This window comes from Lithobates pipiens, unplaced genomic scaffold (assembly GCF_037356315.1).
Source record: "Lithobates pipiens isolate NorthernLeopardFrog02 unplaced genomic scaffold, aLitPip1_a1.2 Scaffold_27, whole genome shotgun sequence".
Taxonomy (NCBI): Eukaryota; Metazoa; Chordata; class Amphibia; order Anura; family Ranidae; genus Lithobates; species Lithobates pipiens.
This window is the reverse complement of record NW_027507788.1, coordinates 39761417-39780549: the sequence shown is the minus strand read 5'-3', so window position 1 is coordinate 39780549 and position 19133 is coordinate 39761417. Positions and strand designations below refer to the sequence as shown.

General features: G+C 41.3%; 1 protein-coding gene across 3 annotated transcripts in view; it reads left to right on the top strand.

Annotated features, from left to right (window-relative positions):
• Positions 1-19133, top strand: part of DSCAML1 (DS cell adhesion molecule like 1) — a 459281-nt gene that overhangs the window by 360023 nt on the left and 80125 nt on the right. For 2 of the 3 annotated variants that reach the window (XM_077456859.1, XM_077456858.1), the window contains exons 6-8: positions 1625-1900; positions 2920-3216; positions 17939-18211. In XM_077456859.1, the coding sequence (XP_077312985.1) occupies positions 1625-1900; positions 2920-3216; positions 17939-18211 (846 nt within the window). Of the gene's footprint in view, positions 1-1624; positions 1901-2919; positions 3217-17938; positions 18212-19133 lie in introns of those variants that run through there. The other variant, XM_077456862.1, reaches the window with a different exon arrangement.

Sequence of the window (19133 nt, the reverse complement as noted above, 5' to 3'; positions counted from 1 at the left end):
GTGAAAATGTCCAAATTGGGCCCAAGTGTAAATATTTTGTGAGGCCGCCACTATTTTCCAACACTGCTTTAACCCTCTTGGGCATGGAGTTCACCAGAGCTTCACAGGTTGCCACTGGATTCCTGTTCCACTTCTCCATGATGACATCACGGAGCTGGTGGATGTTAGAGACCTTGCGCTCCTCCACCTTCCATTTGAGGATGCCCCACAGATGCTCAATAGGGTTCAGGTCTGGAGACATGCTTGGCCAGTCCATCACCTTTATTTTCAGCTTCTTTAGCAAGGCAGTGTTTGGGGTCATTATCATGTTGGAATACTGCCCTGTGGCCCAGTCTTTGAAGGGATGGCTCTGCTTCAGTGCTTTGTCTTTGTACTCCTCCCCTGGTTACCGCCACACACGCTTGACACCATCTGAACCAAATAATGTTATCATGGTTTCATCAGTCCACAGGACATGGTTCCAGTAATTCATATCCTAATTCTGCTTGTATTCAGCAAACTGTTTGCGGGCTTTCTTGTGCATCGTCTTTAGAAGAGGCTTGCTTCTGGGACGACAGCCACACAGACCATTGTGATACAGTGTGCAGCGTATTGCATGAGCACTGACTGGCTGACCCCACCCCTTCAACCTCTGCAACAATGCTGGCAGCACTCATACATCTATTTTCCAAAGACAACCTCTGGATATGACACTGAGCATGTGCTCTCAACTTCTTTGGTCGACCATGGCGAGGCCTATTCTGAGTGGAACCTGTCCTGTTAAACCACTGTATGGTCTTGGCCAAAGTGCTGCAGCTCAGTTTCAAGGTCTTGGCAATCTTCTTATAGTCTACGCCATCTTTATGTAGAGCAACAATTCTTTTTTTTGTTTTTATTAGATCCTCAGGAAGTTCTTTGTCATGACCCTGGCATGATTGCTACATTGTAGCAATCATTTAATTTATTCATAAACAACCTGGAGGAAAATCTCTAATCAATTGTTTCCTTTCAGCTCTAATGGTACCTCCATTGGGAAGAAAATGAACATTTCTGGACTTTGTTCTTTTACTTTACAAATATATTTGCACATTGTTCAGCCTTAAACACAGCAGTCCTATAACCCTGTGCTGTTAAATAGACTTTGTCACTGGAAAGAAAGGGGCAAAATACTACAGGTATGAAATGCTGGAACCCAGAGGTACACATACCTTCAGTTGGCTTACAACCCTTTTTACAAAGCCTAGCTGCCCTGACAGGCAACGCTTTGAAACTTCTTGCCCATTACTACCTTCTCAATTTTTCTACTGGACAGTGAGACTGCCCATCAAGCTAATGAGCCTATACAAATGTGTAGAAGGGGGACATAGTGCCATTCTCTAATACTACTGAGAGTTTTCAAGTTTGCCTGTTAGAACAGCCTGGGATTCTGCTATGACCATAAGGTTTGAGAAGCTGCTGCAGGTATAAAGATCACTTGGTGCCTGCACTTCAGCAGTTTGCCCTTTCCCCATTGATAGGACCTCTTTAAACAAATTGAACATATTTTGTACATGTATGACTTCACCAGCTAAATAGTTCATGATTTGTGAATCATCTTATACAGTAATTGTTTTTTTTCGTTTTTCTTTGTCTCACAATGTTACAGAATCCCTTCGTGTGACTCTGACACCCAAGAAGCTCAAGACTGGCATTGGCAGTACCGTCATCTTGTCCTGTTCTATCAGCGGATCCCCTGGTTACCATGTCCAGTGGTACAGAAATATAGAGCCTGTTACGGCAGATGAGTTCATCTCTATACGGGGAACAGATAATGAAACACTTGTTATTAGCAGTGCTCAAAAAATCCACTCTGGGGCCTATCAGTGCTTTGGAAGCCGTAAAACACAAACTGTCCAAGACTTCGCAATTGTAGTTCTAGAAGGTAAGACTATGACATCTACCTCAACTCAAAAAGATAAAAATATGTTATTGAAAGTCAAAAATATATTATAAGGGACATATTTAGAATACAATACCCTTTCTGGAAAGTGCATTTTTAGCTTGTAGCAAGATTTGGAACACTTGAGTTACTGGCGACCTGAATGCCTTTATTGGCACACTGTCAGGAACCATGAAACAGACAGAGACAGAAGTACAATCAAATCACACTTGTTTATTAATAAAAATAAAAAGGTAAATAGAAAAAAGCGTAGTCAAGCATAGCCAGAGTCCAGTAACCAGATCGGGTAGTCAGCCAGTCCAAAGTTCATAAACCAGATCGGGTAATCAGCCAGTCCAGACGTCAGGGATCCAAGGAGAGCAACTCCAAGCAGGATAGAAGCCAGGAGGGATGTCAGCAAGCCAGTCTTGAAACAAACAGCAGGAGATGGTTCCTAGTCATGTGACCAATGCGAAGGCAAAGGAAAGAGTGAACTGGAAGGCTTTAAATAGGTAGGTCAGACGAGCATCATCGGGAACAGCTGGTAACTGTGGAAAGAGAAGAGAGCTGGCAATTAGCCAACAGCTGAGCGGCCAGCCCAGAGGAGGAAGGGCTAAGCCAGCCATGACACACACATAATACACAGATAACAGTCCGGCCACATTTTCCTGGGTTTTACATGGCACAATGCTGCATTAGCTGTAATAGAAAATATACTCATCAGCCATACCTTTATGACCATGTTGAGTAGGTTTCGTTTTGTTCTTTAGTTTCACTTTAACGTATTGTTTTCAAGTGCAGGGGAATCGTCACTTTAGGATAGGAGGGATTCCTGACTTTAAGGATTGGGAGAATTCATGAGTTTTAGGATTGGGGGGCATGTTTTAAGTATCTGTTACTGTTGTAGTCAGATTCACCTTTATTTGTAGTGTGCAGGATGATGGTCTGTGTCACTACCAAAAGATGATCTCTTCTATTAGTTAAATAATAAAATTCTAATTAAATGTTTCTGTTCCCTACAGATGGCACACCTCGTATCCTCTCATCATTCAGCGAAAAAGTAATGAATCCAGGAGAACCATTCTCACTCATGTGCTCTGCCAAAGGAGCTCCTCCCCCTACTATTAGTTGGACTCTTGATGATGAGCCCATACAGCGAGATTCAGGGCACCGGTCAAATCAATATACTGCCTCAGATGGCAGCACTATCAGTTACATGAATGTGAGCAGTCCACAGATCATAGACGGGGGTGTGTACAGATGTTTGGCACGCAACTCAGTGGGGAGTGCAGAATACCAAGCTCGAATAAACGTAAGAGGTGCCTGTCCTACTTCTACATATCAGAATAGGGTCTGTGAATTTTTTTTGGGATTGTTACCAGGGCACCCCCTTTCCTCTTACCTCTCAATCACAACTCATTATTTCCTATTCTTTATGTCACAACTAACTCCTTGTTATTCACCTGCCTGTCATATATTGTACTCCTCTAAAACTTTACATTGTCTCATCATCTTTTTCTTTATAAGTCTAACATTTGTTTTCTAATGTATCTACTCTACTACATAAATCTGTTAGGGAGGATGTCTTTTTTAAACATTCTCTAGACAAGAACTACTGAGCATTCTATTTAGGTAGACCTGTTTTCAGTTTGTGTTTGTGACCATGTGATTGGCTGATTAGCCATTTGTATTACCAAGCAATTGAACAGGTCTACCTAATAAAGTGGCTGGTGCTAGCCACTTTATAAGTATGTGCTAGCCAGGATTTATGAAAGACAGAAGTTTTCTTACTAAATCTATTTAAATTTTATGAAGGCATAATTGTAGCCTTTTACAGAGAAGTGGCTTTGGGTGTAGTATTTTTCTACTTCGTTAAATCCTTTTAACCCCCCCGGCGGTATTCCCGAGTCTGGGTCGGGTTGCAATTTCAGTACCACGAGTGGTAACCCTGAGCCAGACTCGGAATCGCATCGCTGGATATAGGGAGAGGTTACTTACCTTGTCCCCTGGATCCAGCGATGTCCCCCCGCTGTGTGTGCGAGCTCCTCCGCTCGAATCACACAGTGCCCGAGTGCCGCCGAGCTCCGTTCCCTGCAACATTACGACGCACGGGAGCGGAGATCGGCGCCAAATTCAAAAAAGTAAAAATACACAAAACACATACAGTACTGTAATCTTACAGATTACAGTACTGTATAAAAAAAATACACACCCCCTTTGTCCCTAGTGATCTGTCCAGTGCCCTGCATGCACTTTTATATTATAAATACAGTTTTTTTCTGCCTAGAATGTGGAGATTGTCCATAGCAACCAAAAAGTGTCCCTTTATGTCAAAAGTGATTTTAGACCAACTAGAAAACAGCGATAATAAATTAGAATCACTTGCAGAATTGAGCGATAGCGATTTGTGGGCAAATTCGTCATCAAACACTAAATCTAATGACAGCAACAATTCTGCAAATTTTAGTGTTTTTGGATTTGATTACATTATTGAATAATTTTTATTATTATTTATTAGCATTATTTATTATATTATAAATGTTATCATACCTGGGATGTTTACTAGACTCTGGTTTGAACAGATTTAAGAGAGTTATTCCTAAGAATTGCAGGAGTACAATATAAAACGTCAAATTTCCATGCAAAATAATTGTACCGCTTTCAGCACCTAAAATCAGAAATAATCATAGCTCCAGTGAGGTTAATATGATACCTTACAAAGAGACAATAGGGTTGTTTTACAAAAAGCAAATAGCATGTGCACTTTGAAAGTGCAGTTGCACTAATTTTCCCCAGAGCGTAGTGAATGTGGAGAAGCTTTGCTGATTTCCATCATCCAATCATGTGCAAACAAAATTGCTGTTTTTTGTTTTCCTTGCACCTGATCGGGTCTTCTGCACAAAGTGAAGCTTCACCACATTCACTAAGCTCTGAGGAAAAAGAGTGCAACTGCACTTGCAAAGTGCACAGGCTGTTTGCCTTTAGTAAATCAACCCCAATATGTAAGTTAATGCCGAAGTCCAGGTTTCCTTTCATTTTAAATAGTTTGGGCCAAGCTGGTACAAAATAACAATTTTCATAATTATGTTGTTTCGCTGCTGTCAGCAGTGTATCATGCTATAGTAGCATCAGCTACATACAGTATGCAGCATTGTCTTCCTGTGAGCATCATAGGTGTCTTCCTGTCTGCTGTTGAAGAAAAATAAAGTTGGGCTGAGTGCTTCTCAACCACTCAGGTAAAGCCCTATATATTTATTAATGAATACAAGGCAGCTTTTGATTGGCCAAGGTGGAGAGGCAGTTGGGTGACATCACCATTTCAACCTTGGCCAATCAGGGAAAGCCTTGTATTCATTCATAAAAATACAATGTTTCACTCAGCACTTAGCTCAAATAGTTTGGGCCAGCTTGGCCCAGAAAAATTATTTAACCTCCCTGGCGGTACGATTATTTCGGATTTTAGGTGCTAAAAGCGGTACCATTATTTTGCATGAAAATTTGGCGTTTTATATTGTAGTCCTGCAATTCTTAGGAATAACTCTCTTAAATCTGTCCAAACCAGAGTCTAGCAGGCATCCCGGGTATGATAAAGTTTGAAAAATTAAATCATAAATTATAATATAATAAATAATTATAAATAATTGTACCAAATAATAATATAACAATAATAAAAATTATTCAATAATGTAATCAAATCAAAAACACTGAAATTTGCTCAGTTGCAGAATTGTCACTGTCATTACTTTTCAGTATTTGATGACGGATCTCCCCACAAATCGCTATCGCTCAATTCTGCGAGTGATTCTAATTTATTATCGCTGTTTTCTAGCTGGTCTAAAATAATTTTTGATGTACAGTGACAGTTTTGGTTGCTATGGGCAATCTCCAGTTTCCAGGCATAAAGAACAGTTTTTATTATATAAAACTGCATGCAGAGCACTGGGCAGACCACTAGGGACAACGGGGATGTGAAATATTTACATACAGCAATGTAATCTGTAAGATTACATTATACTGTATGTTTACTGTTTGTTTCACTTTTTGAATTTGGCGCCGATCTCCGTGCCCGTGCGTCGCAACGCTCGCAGGGCACGGAGATCGGCGATGTAATGCATCGAGCGAGACACGGCTCGCTCGTACAGCGGGGAGACAACGCTGGATCCGAGGGAGAAGGTAAGTAAACCTCCTCCTGGATCCAGCGATGCAGTCCCGAGTCTGGCTCGGGGATACCGCTTTTGGTATGAAAAATCCACCCCGAGTCAGACTCGGGAATACCGTCAGGGGGGTTAAAGTGAACTGAAACCTGAACTTCAGCTTTAAGTTTTGTAGATTAGGAATTCAATTTGTAAATTGACGGAAAAAACAGGATTCTTAGCCCTTGTACACACGGTCGGATATTCTGACGGAATGTTTCCTATCGGACCGTTTTGTCGGATATTCCGACTGTGTGTGGTCTGCATTGGACTGTTTCCGTCGGAATATCCGACGGACCAACTTTTCCAACTTGCCGGTAAAATTTTCGGACAAAATGCTCCGATCGGACATACTCTGATCATGTGTAGCCTACTCCGACGGACAAAGTGCCACGTATGCTCAGATCAAATTCCTAGACCAAATCTATTGGCTACTAGCCTGAACGTAGTCCCGTCATAACGAAATAACGTCATCACGTTATGTACAATCGGATTTTCCGACAACTGAGTACGACCGTGTGCATGCAACATCACTTCCGGAATTCATCCGTCAGAATTAATCCGACGGATTTGGTTGCCGGAATCTCCGACCGTGTGTACGGGGGCTAAGAGTTGTTATTAATCACATTATATGTATTGTAGAAGTTCTAAAGCTGCAAGCAGTAAACCTCTGGTTTAAGGTCTGCGGTCCTTAAGTTTTACCTTGTATGTTAATGATATAGATTTTGGTATTGAAGACATACGGTAGTTTCTTTGTTGGCAGATGACACAACGCCAATGTATTTAGGAGAATGAAGTCCTTGCAAGATACTTTTAACGTATAAGTTGACTGAGTGCTGATTAATTGGTTTAGTTTAATGAGAATAACGGTATAGCTTTGCACTTGGGGGCTAAATGATGCATCTATCTTACATTTCATGGGGAGTAAAGCTGAATGAATTACGGATCTGTGTGTCCTGGTAGATCATAGACTCAGTAACCGTAAACAATGCCAATGGTCAGTTTCTAAAGGTAGTGGGATACAATAGTTGATAGTAGCAGAAGGTACAACTGGCAATTAGATTAGGAACATTGATGACCTCCGCTGTAAGGAAAGAATAGCAGCCCCAAAATAATTCAATCTTTTGAAGAGATGATTAAAGGGCTCTATGATCACCCCGTATTCATTTATAAATGGCCCATATAGAACATCTTGAAGAAAGTTGTTGACGTGAAGGTGACCGCAAAAGATATGAGAGCACTCTTTTTTTGACTGGTGGAAAGAATTCGAACCTTCACTATTGGAAGGGATTTTTACTGAGAGAGTTATGGAAATGTGAAATAATCTTCCATAAGAGCTGGCTCTAGATGACTTGAATGTAATAGGGAAAAAAAAGTACTTGAAGTGTTTCTAAAGCCCCATACACACTATCAGTTTTTCTGCTGAGTTTTTCCTTCAAATTTACCAAAACCATGTAGTAGAAGGACCTTCCTGATTGCATACAAATTGAAATTCCTGAGGTTTGACCTCATATTATATGGTTTTGGTAAATCTGAAGGAAAAACTCAGCAGAAAAACTGATAGTGTGTATGGGGCTTAAAACCATAAAAATATAAACAGCTACCAATATTTATATGCAATTACATCATAGAATGTTAATTCAGGGAATAGCTGGAGTTCTTTGTTGAACTATAGGACCCCTTAACATCTTTAAGATGCATTTTGTTGAACTCTACAAGCAAACTTTACACCTCTGAGTGTACAATTTAGTGCATCTAAAACAAGACCCGACCCTTTTTGGCAGCACAGGGCACCACACAGTCGCACTTTGCAGTAAGCTTCAGTGCAGGTCCTGGCCTAAAGAGCAATTTAGAAACATCCTTTGTAAGGGAATTTTGCTTTCCACTGTATTCATTATGGATTAAATGTTTTGAGGAAGCAAATAATGTTTTCTTTAGTTCAATGGACATGTTTTTTTTTTGAAGTTATGTACACTAACAGTAAGGCCGCGTACACACGGGCGGACTGTTCGCCCAACTTTGTCCGCTGAACAGTGTTTGGGCGGACAGTCCGCTCGTGTGTGGGCTTTCAGCGGACAGTTTCAGCGGACAGTTTGACGGACAAGGTTTTTCGGAATTTCTGAAAAACTGTCCGCTGAAACCTTGTTTCAGCGAACAGTCCGCTCGTGTGTAGGCTTGTTCGTCAAACAAAGTTGCGCACATGCTCAGAAAGGATTTTCACGCCGAAAGTTATAATGCAGTGTATAGGACGTCGTATTTTTCGTCCCGTCGTACGTGCCGTTCACGTCATCGCGCACGGTTTCAGCAAACTGTTCGTCCGTCGTGTGTGGCCATGTCCGTCCATGCTAAGTTTGAGCGGACTGTTTGCCGAAACTGTTTGACGGACAAAGTTGGGCGAACAGTCCCCGCGTGTGTACGCGGCCTAAGGCTTTTTACACAATGGAAATCTACAGTGTCTTGAATAAGTATTCATACCCTTGAAATTTTCCATATTTAGTCATGTTACAACCAAAGACGTCAATGTATTTTATTGGGATTTTATGTTATAGACCAACACAAAGTGGCACATAATTGTGAAGTGGAAAATTCTAAATGTTTTTCAATTTTTTTTTACAAATATATATGTGGAAAGTGTGATGTGCATTTGTATTCAGCACTCCTGAGTCAATACTTTGTAGAACCACAAGACCATACCCACAAGCATGAGGTGGGTCACACACAAATCACACGCAAATATGATCACAACTCCAACATGGTGGATACCAGCTGTAGTTGGAAAGCTGACATGTTATAGGAGACAAGCCCCCTTCCTCAGAGCTGATCCAACTTGTTACAAAACATGATTTATATGGGGACTTGACACATAAACTCCACCCCACTGTTAGCTTCACCAGTGAAGCCGAAAGCCAAAAACACCTACATACTTCCCATTATTAGCTTCCTCCTCACCGCATATCTGCAGAGAGCCATAGAGCAGAGGGTGTATGTTGCATTGAGAACATTATACATTTTGACTACAACAAATGACTCTCTTCTTTATGGCTATACTACTTCACAAGCTAGGAGGAGACCCTTCTTTCCAGTCCCCACTCCCCTCATGCATGCTGTCCTTGGAATGCACGCCATGTCCTGGATCACATGTACTTCCAGCACTGAATGCTGGAAGAATGTCAAGCCGGCAGTGCATCATCAGGGGCGGGGTCTTTTGGCCGAACATCCCAGTTGTCTCTAGAGATGCCTCCCGCAGTCCTACCCCATGCCACATCACAGGAAGGCCGGGGCAATCGCAGGAGTAGACCGGAGTCTCAATGATGACACCAGACTCCTGGGAACCACTCTCTGCATATAGATCTGGCCATTACGGGAACTGTCAACAGTATCTTGTCATCGGGACAGTGGCATAGGCTTGTGCCAGTGGTGGGGAAGTGATCCATGTGTAAGGTGTTAAACCCATTAGCAAAGGAAGTGGGAGAAGAATCGGCTTCCGTTCAACCCCGCCTGCCGGCGGTGCCTTCCTCCGATGCAGCTTCACACTGGCTCTCAAGTTATTTCAACTCGCCAAATGTGAGCAGGCGAGTGGAAATTTTGAGGATTGTTCACCGAGATATAAATCAGATTTTAGGCATCCCCCTGCAACAAAAATTACATTTTTGGTGAGGTACTCCCAGTAAGAAATAATGTCTAAAGGGATGCAAACCCTGCAATTTTCCTCATTAGAGCCCTGCAAATACAACAGCTGATTGATAATTATGAAGCCACTCCCATTCGATTCACTTTTCACATGGACACAGACAAACACACATGGATTTCTTAGCCCTTGTACACACGGTCGGAGATTCCGACGGAATGTGTCCGATCGGACCGTTTTGTCGGATAATCCGACTGTATGTGGTCTTCATCGGACTGTTTCCGTCGGAGTATCCGACGGACCAAGTTTTTCAACTTGTCTGTAAAATTTTTTGGACAACATGATCCGATTGGACCTTGTCCGATCATGTGTAGAGAATTCCGGACAAATTCGGACAAAGTGCCACGCATGCTCAGATCAAATTCTTACACCAAAGCTATTGGCTACTAGCCTGAACGTAGTCCCGTCGTAACGAAATAACTTCATCACGTTCTAAACGATCGGATTTTCCGACAACTTTGTCCAACCGTGTGTATGCAACAGTTTCGGACAAAATCCGTCGGACAAAATCCGACTGACAAAATCGGACGGATTTGGTTGTCGGAATGTCCGACCGTGTGTACAAGGGCTTAAGAATAACAAAAGATATTGATCTGCAACAAAGTTTGTTAAAATCCTTGTAATGTGCATAGAACACCCAGAGGGGAATGTTTTTTTTCTCAACAAAGGTGGTGTTAGTCTTTAAGGATTTGCACTTTTTTTAACTTTTGTGTTTTCAAGCATAGAAAACTGAAGACATTATTTTGCATACATTTGGAACAATTAAATTAATCTGCAGATGCCAATGTGTCCTTTTAAACAAGTGATTATATCAGAACTACTTGGAGGCAAGTTTTGTACTTGTACAGGCCTACTTCATAAAGTTCGATGGGGGATTAGCAAAACAAGCTGCTAATATCAATCCCTGAGGTTTTTACAAAGTGTCTCTGTAATCTACATAACACTTCTCATAAACAAGATGAAACATCTGAAGCCAAAAGAGGAAGTCACGGTTCCTGATTGAAGGTGGTGTTTTATCATAAATTAGCCAACCCTTACACTATGTATGAAACAAGCATGTATGTACTGTAGTTATTCTGCAGTTACTGTAGTTATCTTTAATACAAGACTATATAGATATTTGTTGTTTCTTGCTAAAGTAGTTGTAAACCCCTAGTCATGTTTTCAAGAAATTGATTACTATCTTAGATGGAAGTCCAAATGAGGCATTTTCCCTTTCTGTGTTGACTTTCTCCAGCCCAAAATTGCTTCTAAAACATCTGTTTGCTGTGACTGTTGGGCCCACTGTCTCTGGCTATTTGGGTAGGGCAGATAGTTGGTTGCGATGGCACCATATTCTTCTAAGCAGTCTTGACTAGTGGATGCAGGAGTGGCCCACTGATTGAACCATCATTGTTCTCAACTTTACACCATCAGCGTTCTCACCGTATAAAGGAAGGGATATTCAGGCAAGTTTTTGGCAGTATCAGTGGATATGTTGTAATGTACAGTACGTTCACACATAGCCGTTACTGAGAACTTGTAATTGTGTGAGTGTTTTATGATAAATGTAATTTTTTTACAAACAAACATGCATGCTAGGTAATGTGCAAATGCAACCATTCCAGGTAAAAACCACCTGGAATGGTTGCATTTGCACGTTACCTAGCATGCATGTTTGCATGTTTGTATGTAGAGAAATTACATTTATCATTTTACTCCTCCCACACATTGTAGGTCTCTTTCTTATAATGCCTTCCTCTTCAGAAAGATGGAGACACATTTTAAGGCACTATCCATGATCAGCATTTATATCCTGAATGGGGATGTTGGCTCTGAAATGACACAATCATGTAAATTCTGGCTCCTGTGCATTTTTTGTGCAGTGTTCACAAATAGCTGATTCGGCCCCCTGCTGCAGCCTTTTATCTTGTGACATGTGTAGTGCACCCCTTAGGAGCCGCAAGTAACTCGGATCCCCCCACCCTACACAGCCAGGCACACCGAATTTGCACAGTCACTCCAGAGTCAGAAAACCATCCGTGACTTTGATTTTTTTATTTTATTGAGGGATATGAACTTGGATGAGGATTGGAAATTATGGGATGCGCACTCGACCTCAAAGAAATTTCACGGACAACTTCTCCTATATACAGCTCCAGCATAATCTTGTTTGCAGAACCCAGCTATGTCACTCTTTAGTAGTTTTCTAGCATAGGCCCATTACAGGCAGGGACTCGCAGCCCCTTATACTTGAGAACAGATAGGGTGACACAGCTGACACTTTCCCAGAACTTCCTCTCTGTGGTTACTGATCCCAGCACTACCTCTTCAGGCACTACAGGCCCGCCTGGTTGCAGCTGCCCCTTTCACTATCTCTCCAGGCTAGCTTCTCCCCACAGTCAGCTAGACTGACACTCTCTCCACAGTCCACCAGCCTGACACTCATCAGTCCATCTGGCTGACTCTCAGGAGATCTCCCAGACGTACTAACCTGCTCCGCTGTCCTCTCACTTGCTCCTGTGCCTCCAGGAAGGGTTTTCTCTATGTGTTTTAGGGGATCCTCCCAGGACCCGAGCCCCAGACCTGAGGTCAACCCCCCCCCCCCCCCAGACTAGGGGGCAAACTGCAAAGGCCTACGACAGCCTACTCAGCACTCCATCTTCCACCCGACTGCCCCTGATGTCATGACTCATGCCTAATTATGAGGTGGCCTTCCCCCTGCCAGACCATTTGCTGTGGATTGGCTGGGGCCCTCATAAGTATTACAAACAGCCCCTCCTAGCCTCCACCCACTAAATCTGGAAGCTTCTCCAAGTTTCCAGAAAACAAGGAGGCATCAGAATGAGTCTCTAATCCCTGACTCAGATTCAACCCAGGCCTGGCTCTCAGCCAAGCCAATTTAATTTGCCTACTCTGACAACTAAACTATGTACACCTAGCACACTAGCTAGAGGGTGCTACATGTGCTATGCTTCTTGATGCGTCACAATATTTATTCATGCAAACGTTTAAGGTTACTGAATGAACCACTTTATGTTCACTAAACCTTTTTCAGTGCCAGGCTATGAATTGCTTAGATTTGTATGTACAAGTGAGTCGGTTTAAAGTGCTTGGATTGATCTATAAAACATCTGTAGTCCTGTGAGAAATGAAATCTGCTTTGTCTCTGCTTGTCCCCACTATCATGTCTTAGGCTTTGTTAAGTGACCTTTTTTAACATTGCTGTTTGCTGTGGCGTTACATGAATATTATAAGATGCAGCATTTGCATGGTTTTAGAAACACAGAATATTGTAGGTTAAACATTTAATGTTTTATAGTATTTACAATAGTTTTAAAGGAAATATTTCTGCTTTGTCTGTGGATTTTGTGGATTTTGTGGATTTTGTAATCGCTTTCCAGCAATGATCAGGTTAAGCACCATACAATTTTTTACAAGCTCTAGGTTCAAAAACAGTGGTTGCCAAATATGTCTGTACCCTCATTCAGAGAAGCACCCATTTAACAATACATGAAAACTAGAACTCCTACAGTGTAGTGATTACTATCAGAAATCTGTGCCTGTTTGTTGTGTGGATGTGCAGGAGCTTTGAAATGATGCCAGTAAAATTCATTGTTTGATAAATATTCATAACAGTCTCCTGTTTCTGGAGGATGTTTGCTGATATCAGAACAGAAAATGTTGCTTCTTTTAAGATGGTCATACACAATAAGATTTTGATTGGACAGTTATACAAAATGTTCAAAAAACAATGTCATAGGTAGGGCAGTCTAAACAGTCCTTTTATAGGGAACATGTGGCATGTTGTACATATTTTTGTTATTTTAAATACATTTTAACGGTGGCTTTCATTAACCACTTAAGCCCCGGACCAATTTGCAGCCAAAGGACCAGGCCCCTTTTTTTGATTCGGCACTGCGTCGCTTTAACTGACAATTGTGCAGTCATGCGACGTGGCTCTCAAACAAAATAGGCGTCCTTTTTTCCCCACAAATAAAGCTTTCTTTTGGTGGTATTTGATCACCTCTGCGGTTTTTATTTTTTGCGCTATAAACAAAAAAAGAGTGACAATTTTGAAAAAAATGCAATATTTTTTACTTTTTGCTATAATAAATATCCCCAAAAAATATATAAAAATGTTTTTTTTCCTCAGTTTAGGCCGATACGTATTCTTCTACATATTTTTGGTAAAAAAAATCGCAATTAGTGATTATTGATTGCTTTGCGCAAAAGTTATAGCGTTTACAAAATAGGGGATAGTTTTATAGCATTTTTATTAATATATTTTTTTTATTACTAGTAATGGCGGCGATCAGTGATTTTTATTGTGACTGCTACATTATGGCAAACAAATTGGACATTTTTGACACATTTTTGGGACCATTGTCATTTATACAGCAATCAGTGCTATTTAAATGCACTGATTCCTGTGTAAATGACACTGGCAGTGAAGGAGTTAACCACTGGGGGCGGGGAGGGGTTATGTGTGACGTGTGTGTTTTTTTTTTTACTGTTGGGGCATGTGATGTCACTGATCATCTTTCCCTATAACAGGGAACAGACGATCGGTGACAGCCACACTAGGAAGCACGGGGAGAGGTTTGTTTACACAGACCTCTCCTCATTCTTCAGCTCTGTGACCCAATCGCGGGACACCAGCGGCGATTGGGTCCGCAGGTCCCGCGGCCACGGTCACGGAGCTCAGGACCGGGGCTAGAGCGCACCGCCGGCCCACGTGACCCACGGCTGGGCACTTAAAGAGCCACATACAGGTACGTGATTGTGCCCAGCCGTTCCATTCTGCCGACGTAAATGTGCAGGAGGCAGTCCTTAAGCGTTTAAAGGGCAACTGGGGAAAAAAAAAAATAACAAAGTAAAAATAATATAGCGTATACAATTGTGATACAAGTCATATTGTAATTGGATGCTATTAAAAATTACCTTTACTTTTCAATCTGCAGCCGCTGTAATTTTCTGTAAAATGCAATGCAATATGGCTACCTGGAGTTGTTCTGTACACAGAATGTGTAGAATAGAAACATCATTTCCTGCTTGTGTGATTCGCTTAGCAATTTTCCCAGAAGTTTGCCTAAGATACAAGTCAGATTTTAGGCACCCCCTGCATCAAAAATTTTATTTTTGGTGCGATACTTTCAATATAAATATGTCTAAAAAGATGCAGGCCCAGCAGCTTTCCTAATTAGTGCTCTGCAGCTGCCACAGCTGATTAATAATTATGAAACCACTCCCATTAGGCACAGAGGCACAGACAAACACACATGGATTTCTTCAGAATAACAAAAGGTAGGAATCTTCAACAAAGGTTGTTTTAATCCTTGCAATGTACATAGCTCACCCAGAAGGGAATGTTTTTTTCGGGAAAAAAAAGTGGAGTTACGCTGTAATGCTTTTAAACATGAACTACTGGATGTTAATAGTTGCATGTGCAGTCAGCAGGTGGAGCTCTAGGCTTCTTTTAACATGTTTAACAGGAAGACTTTTAGCTGCTGTTTTAGGGACTGTGTTGACTAGCTTATCATGTTGAGACGCTTCTGAGACCATTCAGAACTAATTGGAAGGTGCATTTAATCTACAGTTGATCTCCTCCTGACCTGCTTCAGGTGGTTTTGCATCCCGGTAGACCTGTACGGGAATGCAAATCATGTTTGAAGCAAACAGAAGCATGGCAACACAGTTCCTTTCTAATTTCAATAGTTTCATCTCACATTTACACACACCCATGAGTCACTTTGACACATTCTTGAGTCAAAGTGACTCATCCCATTAGAGACACTCTGGATTGTAATTCTTGGGACTTAAATTCAATAAATCCAAGAACTCCTGTACTCCTGTCCATAGAGCCTTTCCATGTAAAACATACAATGTCCAAATGTATCTTCACCATTCCAGTAAGTAAGTCCTGAATTAGGTGCAACAGAGAGATGCACAGTTCTTTAAGAAAGTCAATACATTGGAAACAGTTCTTGAAGAAAGTCAATACACTGGAACTCATTTTTCAAGAAAGTCAATACATTGGAAACCAAGATGCTCATTGCAGTGTCATTAGTCTGATGAAGCTGTAGCACTCACCCCTTAAAGGGCCTGCTCATTTGCCCCAGGTTTGTTTTCCAGATTAGTGAGACAGCAGCCAGGCACACAGCAACAATAACTCTTCTGGCTCATTGAATAGTCTAGGGGGTTGCCTTTTTTTAAATGCATCACTAAATAACTTGGATAAGGCGTAGGGAGCTGTGGGATACTCTATGAATGCTGAGCAGCAATCTGAGGGCACTCTTCATTTTGTCACTACTTCGCAGGACAGTTCCTCTAGCAATGACTCAGAAAGTGTACAGCACTGAGACACTATCAGAAATATCCCAGGCCAAATCCAACAAAAAATATATTGAAACAGAAATATCCCAGGCCAGGCAAGCACCGGTACTGATACACAAGGGATGGTAGAAGCAACAGTCACTAGGACCCTTCACTCAGGTCTGTACTCACATCCCTGGATACTTGGATGCCTCCTTCCAATATCAGACAGACATTTCTGCAGTGAATAGTTCAGACCGGATCCTCAGTGAAATCCCTCACTTAACAGATATTCTTAGCAAAATAGCCCCCCCCCAGCTTTTCCACAGCTAGGACCTCGATGAGCACAGGTAGGATTTCAGCTGGGCTGGCTTGAAGGGCAGCAGCTCTTCAAGCTGGGAACATCTCCTCCTTGACAAGAATGGGACAGCTCCAAACCCCAGACTATTTAGGTACTCCCCCAGCCATCTTTTGGGCACACGCTCCTGGGAATTGGTTGAAATAACATAAATATTTAGGCTGCTGATTTATCTTCCCAGCCCACTACATTCTGGAATCTTCAAGAAGGCAAAGGGAAGCCAACTTCAACTAGTTCATCCAAGAACAGCCCCATCACAAACTGCTCCACTGAGAGTGGAGGCAAAACAAACTAACTCTGGCCATACATTATACAATTTTCATTATACAATTTTCAATTTACCAAAACCATATGATATGAGGTCAAACCTAAACACTTTCAATTTGTATCCAATCAGGCAGGCCCATGCATCATATAGTTGTAGGTAAATCTAAAGGAAATTGAGTAAGAAAATTGCATAATATATGGCCAGCCGAAATTTACCTAGCCTTCCTAGAAACCTACCTAGGAGGATGCTACAAATGAATGAGTGCTCACATTTTAAGACTGGTGGACAATCTAAAATCTGGATGGGTCAGTGCAAGTTTCCTTTGTCCTTAAAGAGGCTCTGTCATTGGGGGAGGGGGAAATTTATTTGAAGTTGGGGAGAGAAGAATTTGGTGAGCATGTTGCTTTACCCAGCACAGACTACGCAGGGGTTCACTTTTATGTCATGCGAGTAGGAATAGGGCCGAATTTGAATAAGCATATGGTGATACAATGAAATCAGCAAACCATGAGAGTTCACAATTTTCTATATTTTCTAAGAAACATTGTATCTTGAGCTCAATCCTTCATTGGAGGCCTCCCCTTTTAACTTTGCAGACTATTGGTACAAAAGGTTTTGGAGAGATGTCCCCATTCATTAGGTGAGTTGATGTGAGTGACTTAACCCCAAATGCTGTGCGCTGTCTAGAAGTCCCCCTGGCTTGAGCTCCAGGGGGTATATAAGGAATATTATTACTTTACTGATTACAGAAACACCAGTTTTTGTTCTCATAATCCTTTCATCAAATGTGAATTTTAGAGACTGGTTAGTAGACACAGCCCTTATAGACAAGCCTTAGGCAATATTCGCTCTGCAATTTGACACATTTACACATCATGGTTGGTCAAAGGTAAACTTTTGATTCTTAATTTGTGCATTGAAATTTTCTGTGTTCATTAAATCATTTCAGACATAACTTTTGTACCGTATATTTTTTAAATGTTTCTCTTTAATCTGTGCTCTATTTCAGTGTGTTGTTTAAACCATTTATGTCCTTCACGCACCACATTACTACCTTTGACTTCTCCTCCTAGAATGTCTCATCCTGTCCCTAGACACCTGTCCTTTGGAATGATGTTGGGTTGTTATTGTCTCTTACTGGTGGTGGGATGCATTTTTCTTCCCCTTCTTTTTGCCCCTAGTTATGATATGCATTACTGATTTGTGTCCACCTAATGTACATTGTTTGTACCCACTTTAGGACCTCCTAGTATTCGGCCCATGAAGAATCTAACAGCAGTGGCTGGAAGAGACAGCTTCATTCACTGCCGAGTAATTGGGTACCCTTACTACTTCATCAGCTGGTACAAAGATTCTTTGCTGCTACCTGATAACCATAGACAGGTTGTGTTTGAGAATGGAACCCTAATGCTGAGCGATGTCCAGAAAGGCATGGACGAAGGAGAATATCTCTGCAGTGTCCTAATACAGCCCCAACTTTCTATCAGCCAGAGTGTCCACATCACAGTGAAAGGTCAGAGGGGCAGGGATACTTTTACTGGTTAATTTAGAGAGAATTTAAACCAATATATAAAATATATAACAAATACTTGTATCTAGAACGCATTGCATACTTCTTTTTTTCCATATTATTCTGTACATTTACTGTCTTTTTCAAATAGTATTTGAGAATTTACACATTTATTTGCTTTATGATCTCTGAAGAGTAAGTGCAACTGTGGGCAGACTATAAACAATCAAGTATTAACTGCTTCCTAACAAACAGTAAATGAACTTTAAAGAGACCCTGCTACCAACTTAATAAATGGCAGTTAAAAGCACAGAAAAAGGGAGTATACTAAATGCTTACTAGCACTCATCTCTGTAGCTGCAGATACAGTGGAGCACAGTTCACAGAAAAAGCAATGAAGTCATTATCGCTCAAAAGCTCAGTTCATCCTGGTCTCAGGATCTGTGATTATATTAGAGATTAGAAGAGTGAAAAACTGTCTAGTCACTACTGGGTGGTGGAAGCATGGTCAGATAAACTGTTGAGACAACAACTCAACAGATATCAGTGATTCAGTTAAATTTCAAGATGAGCTGCTCCACAATCCCTGTAACTACAGAGGTTGGTTAAAGAGGCTCCTTCACCCATTATTTATTGAACATCTAGAAATCCTAAAGTTTTCTTATGGTATCCTATGGGAATATTTAACCAGGCAGGCTAAATTGAGGTGGGCTAAATGTACCAGGAATCCCTTTACTGCGACACTATGAAGTAAAGTAGAGCTACTTTAAAGTGGTTGTAAACGCAAAAAAAAAAAAAAGAAACCCTTGCAAGACAAAGGCATAATGAGCTAGTAATCATCGCATACTAGCTTATTATGAAATACTTACCTTAGATGGAAGCTGTGACCAGCGACATGTCTTCCAGAGTTCTTTCTGGGTTTGCA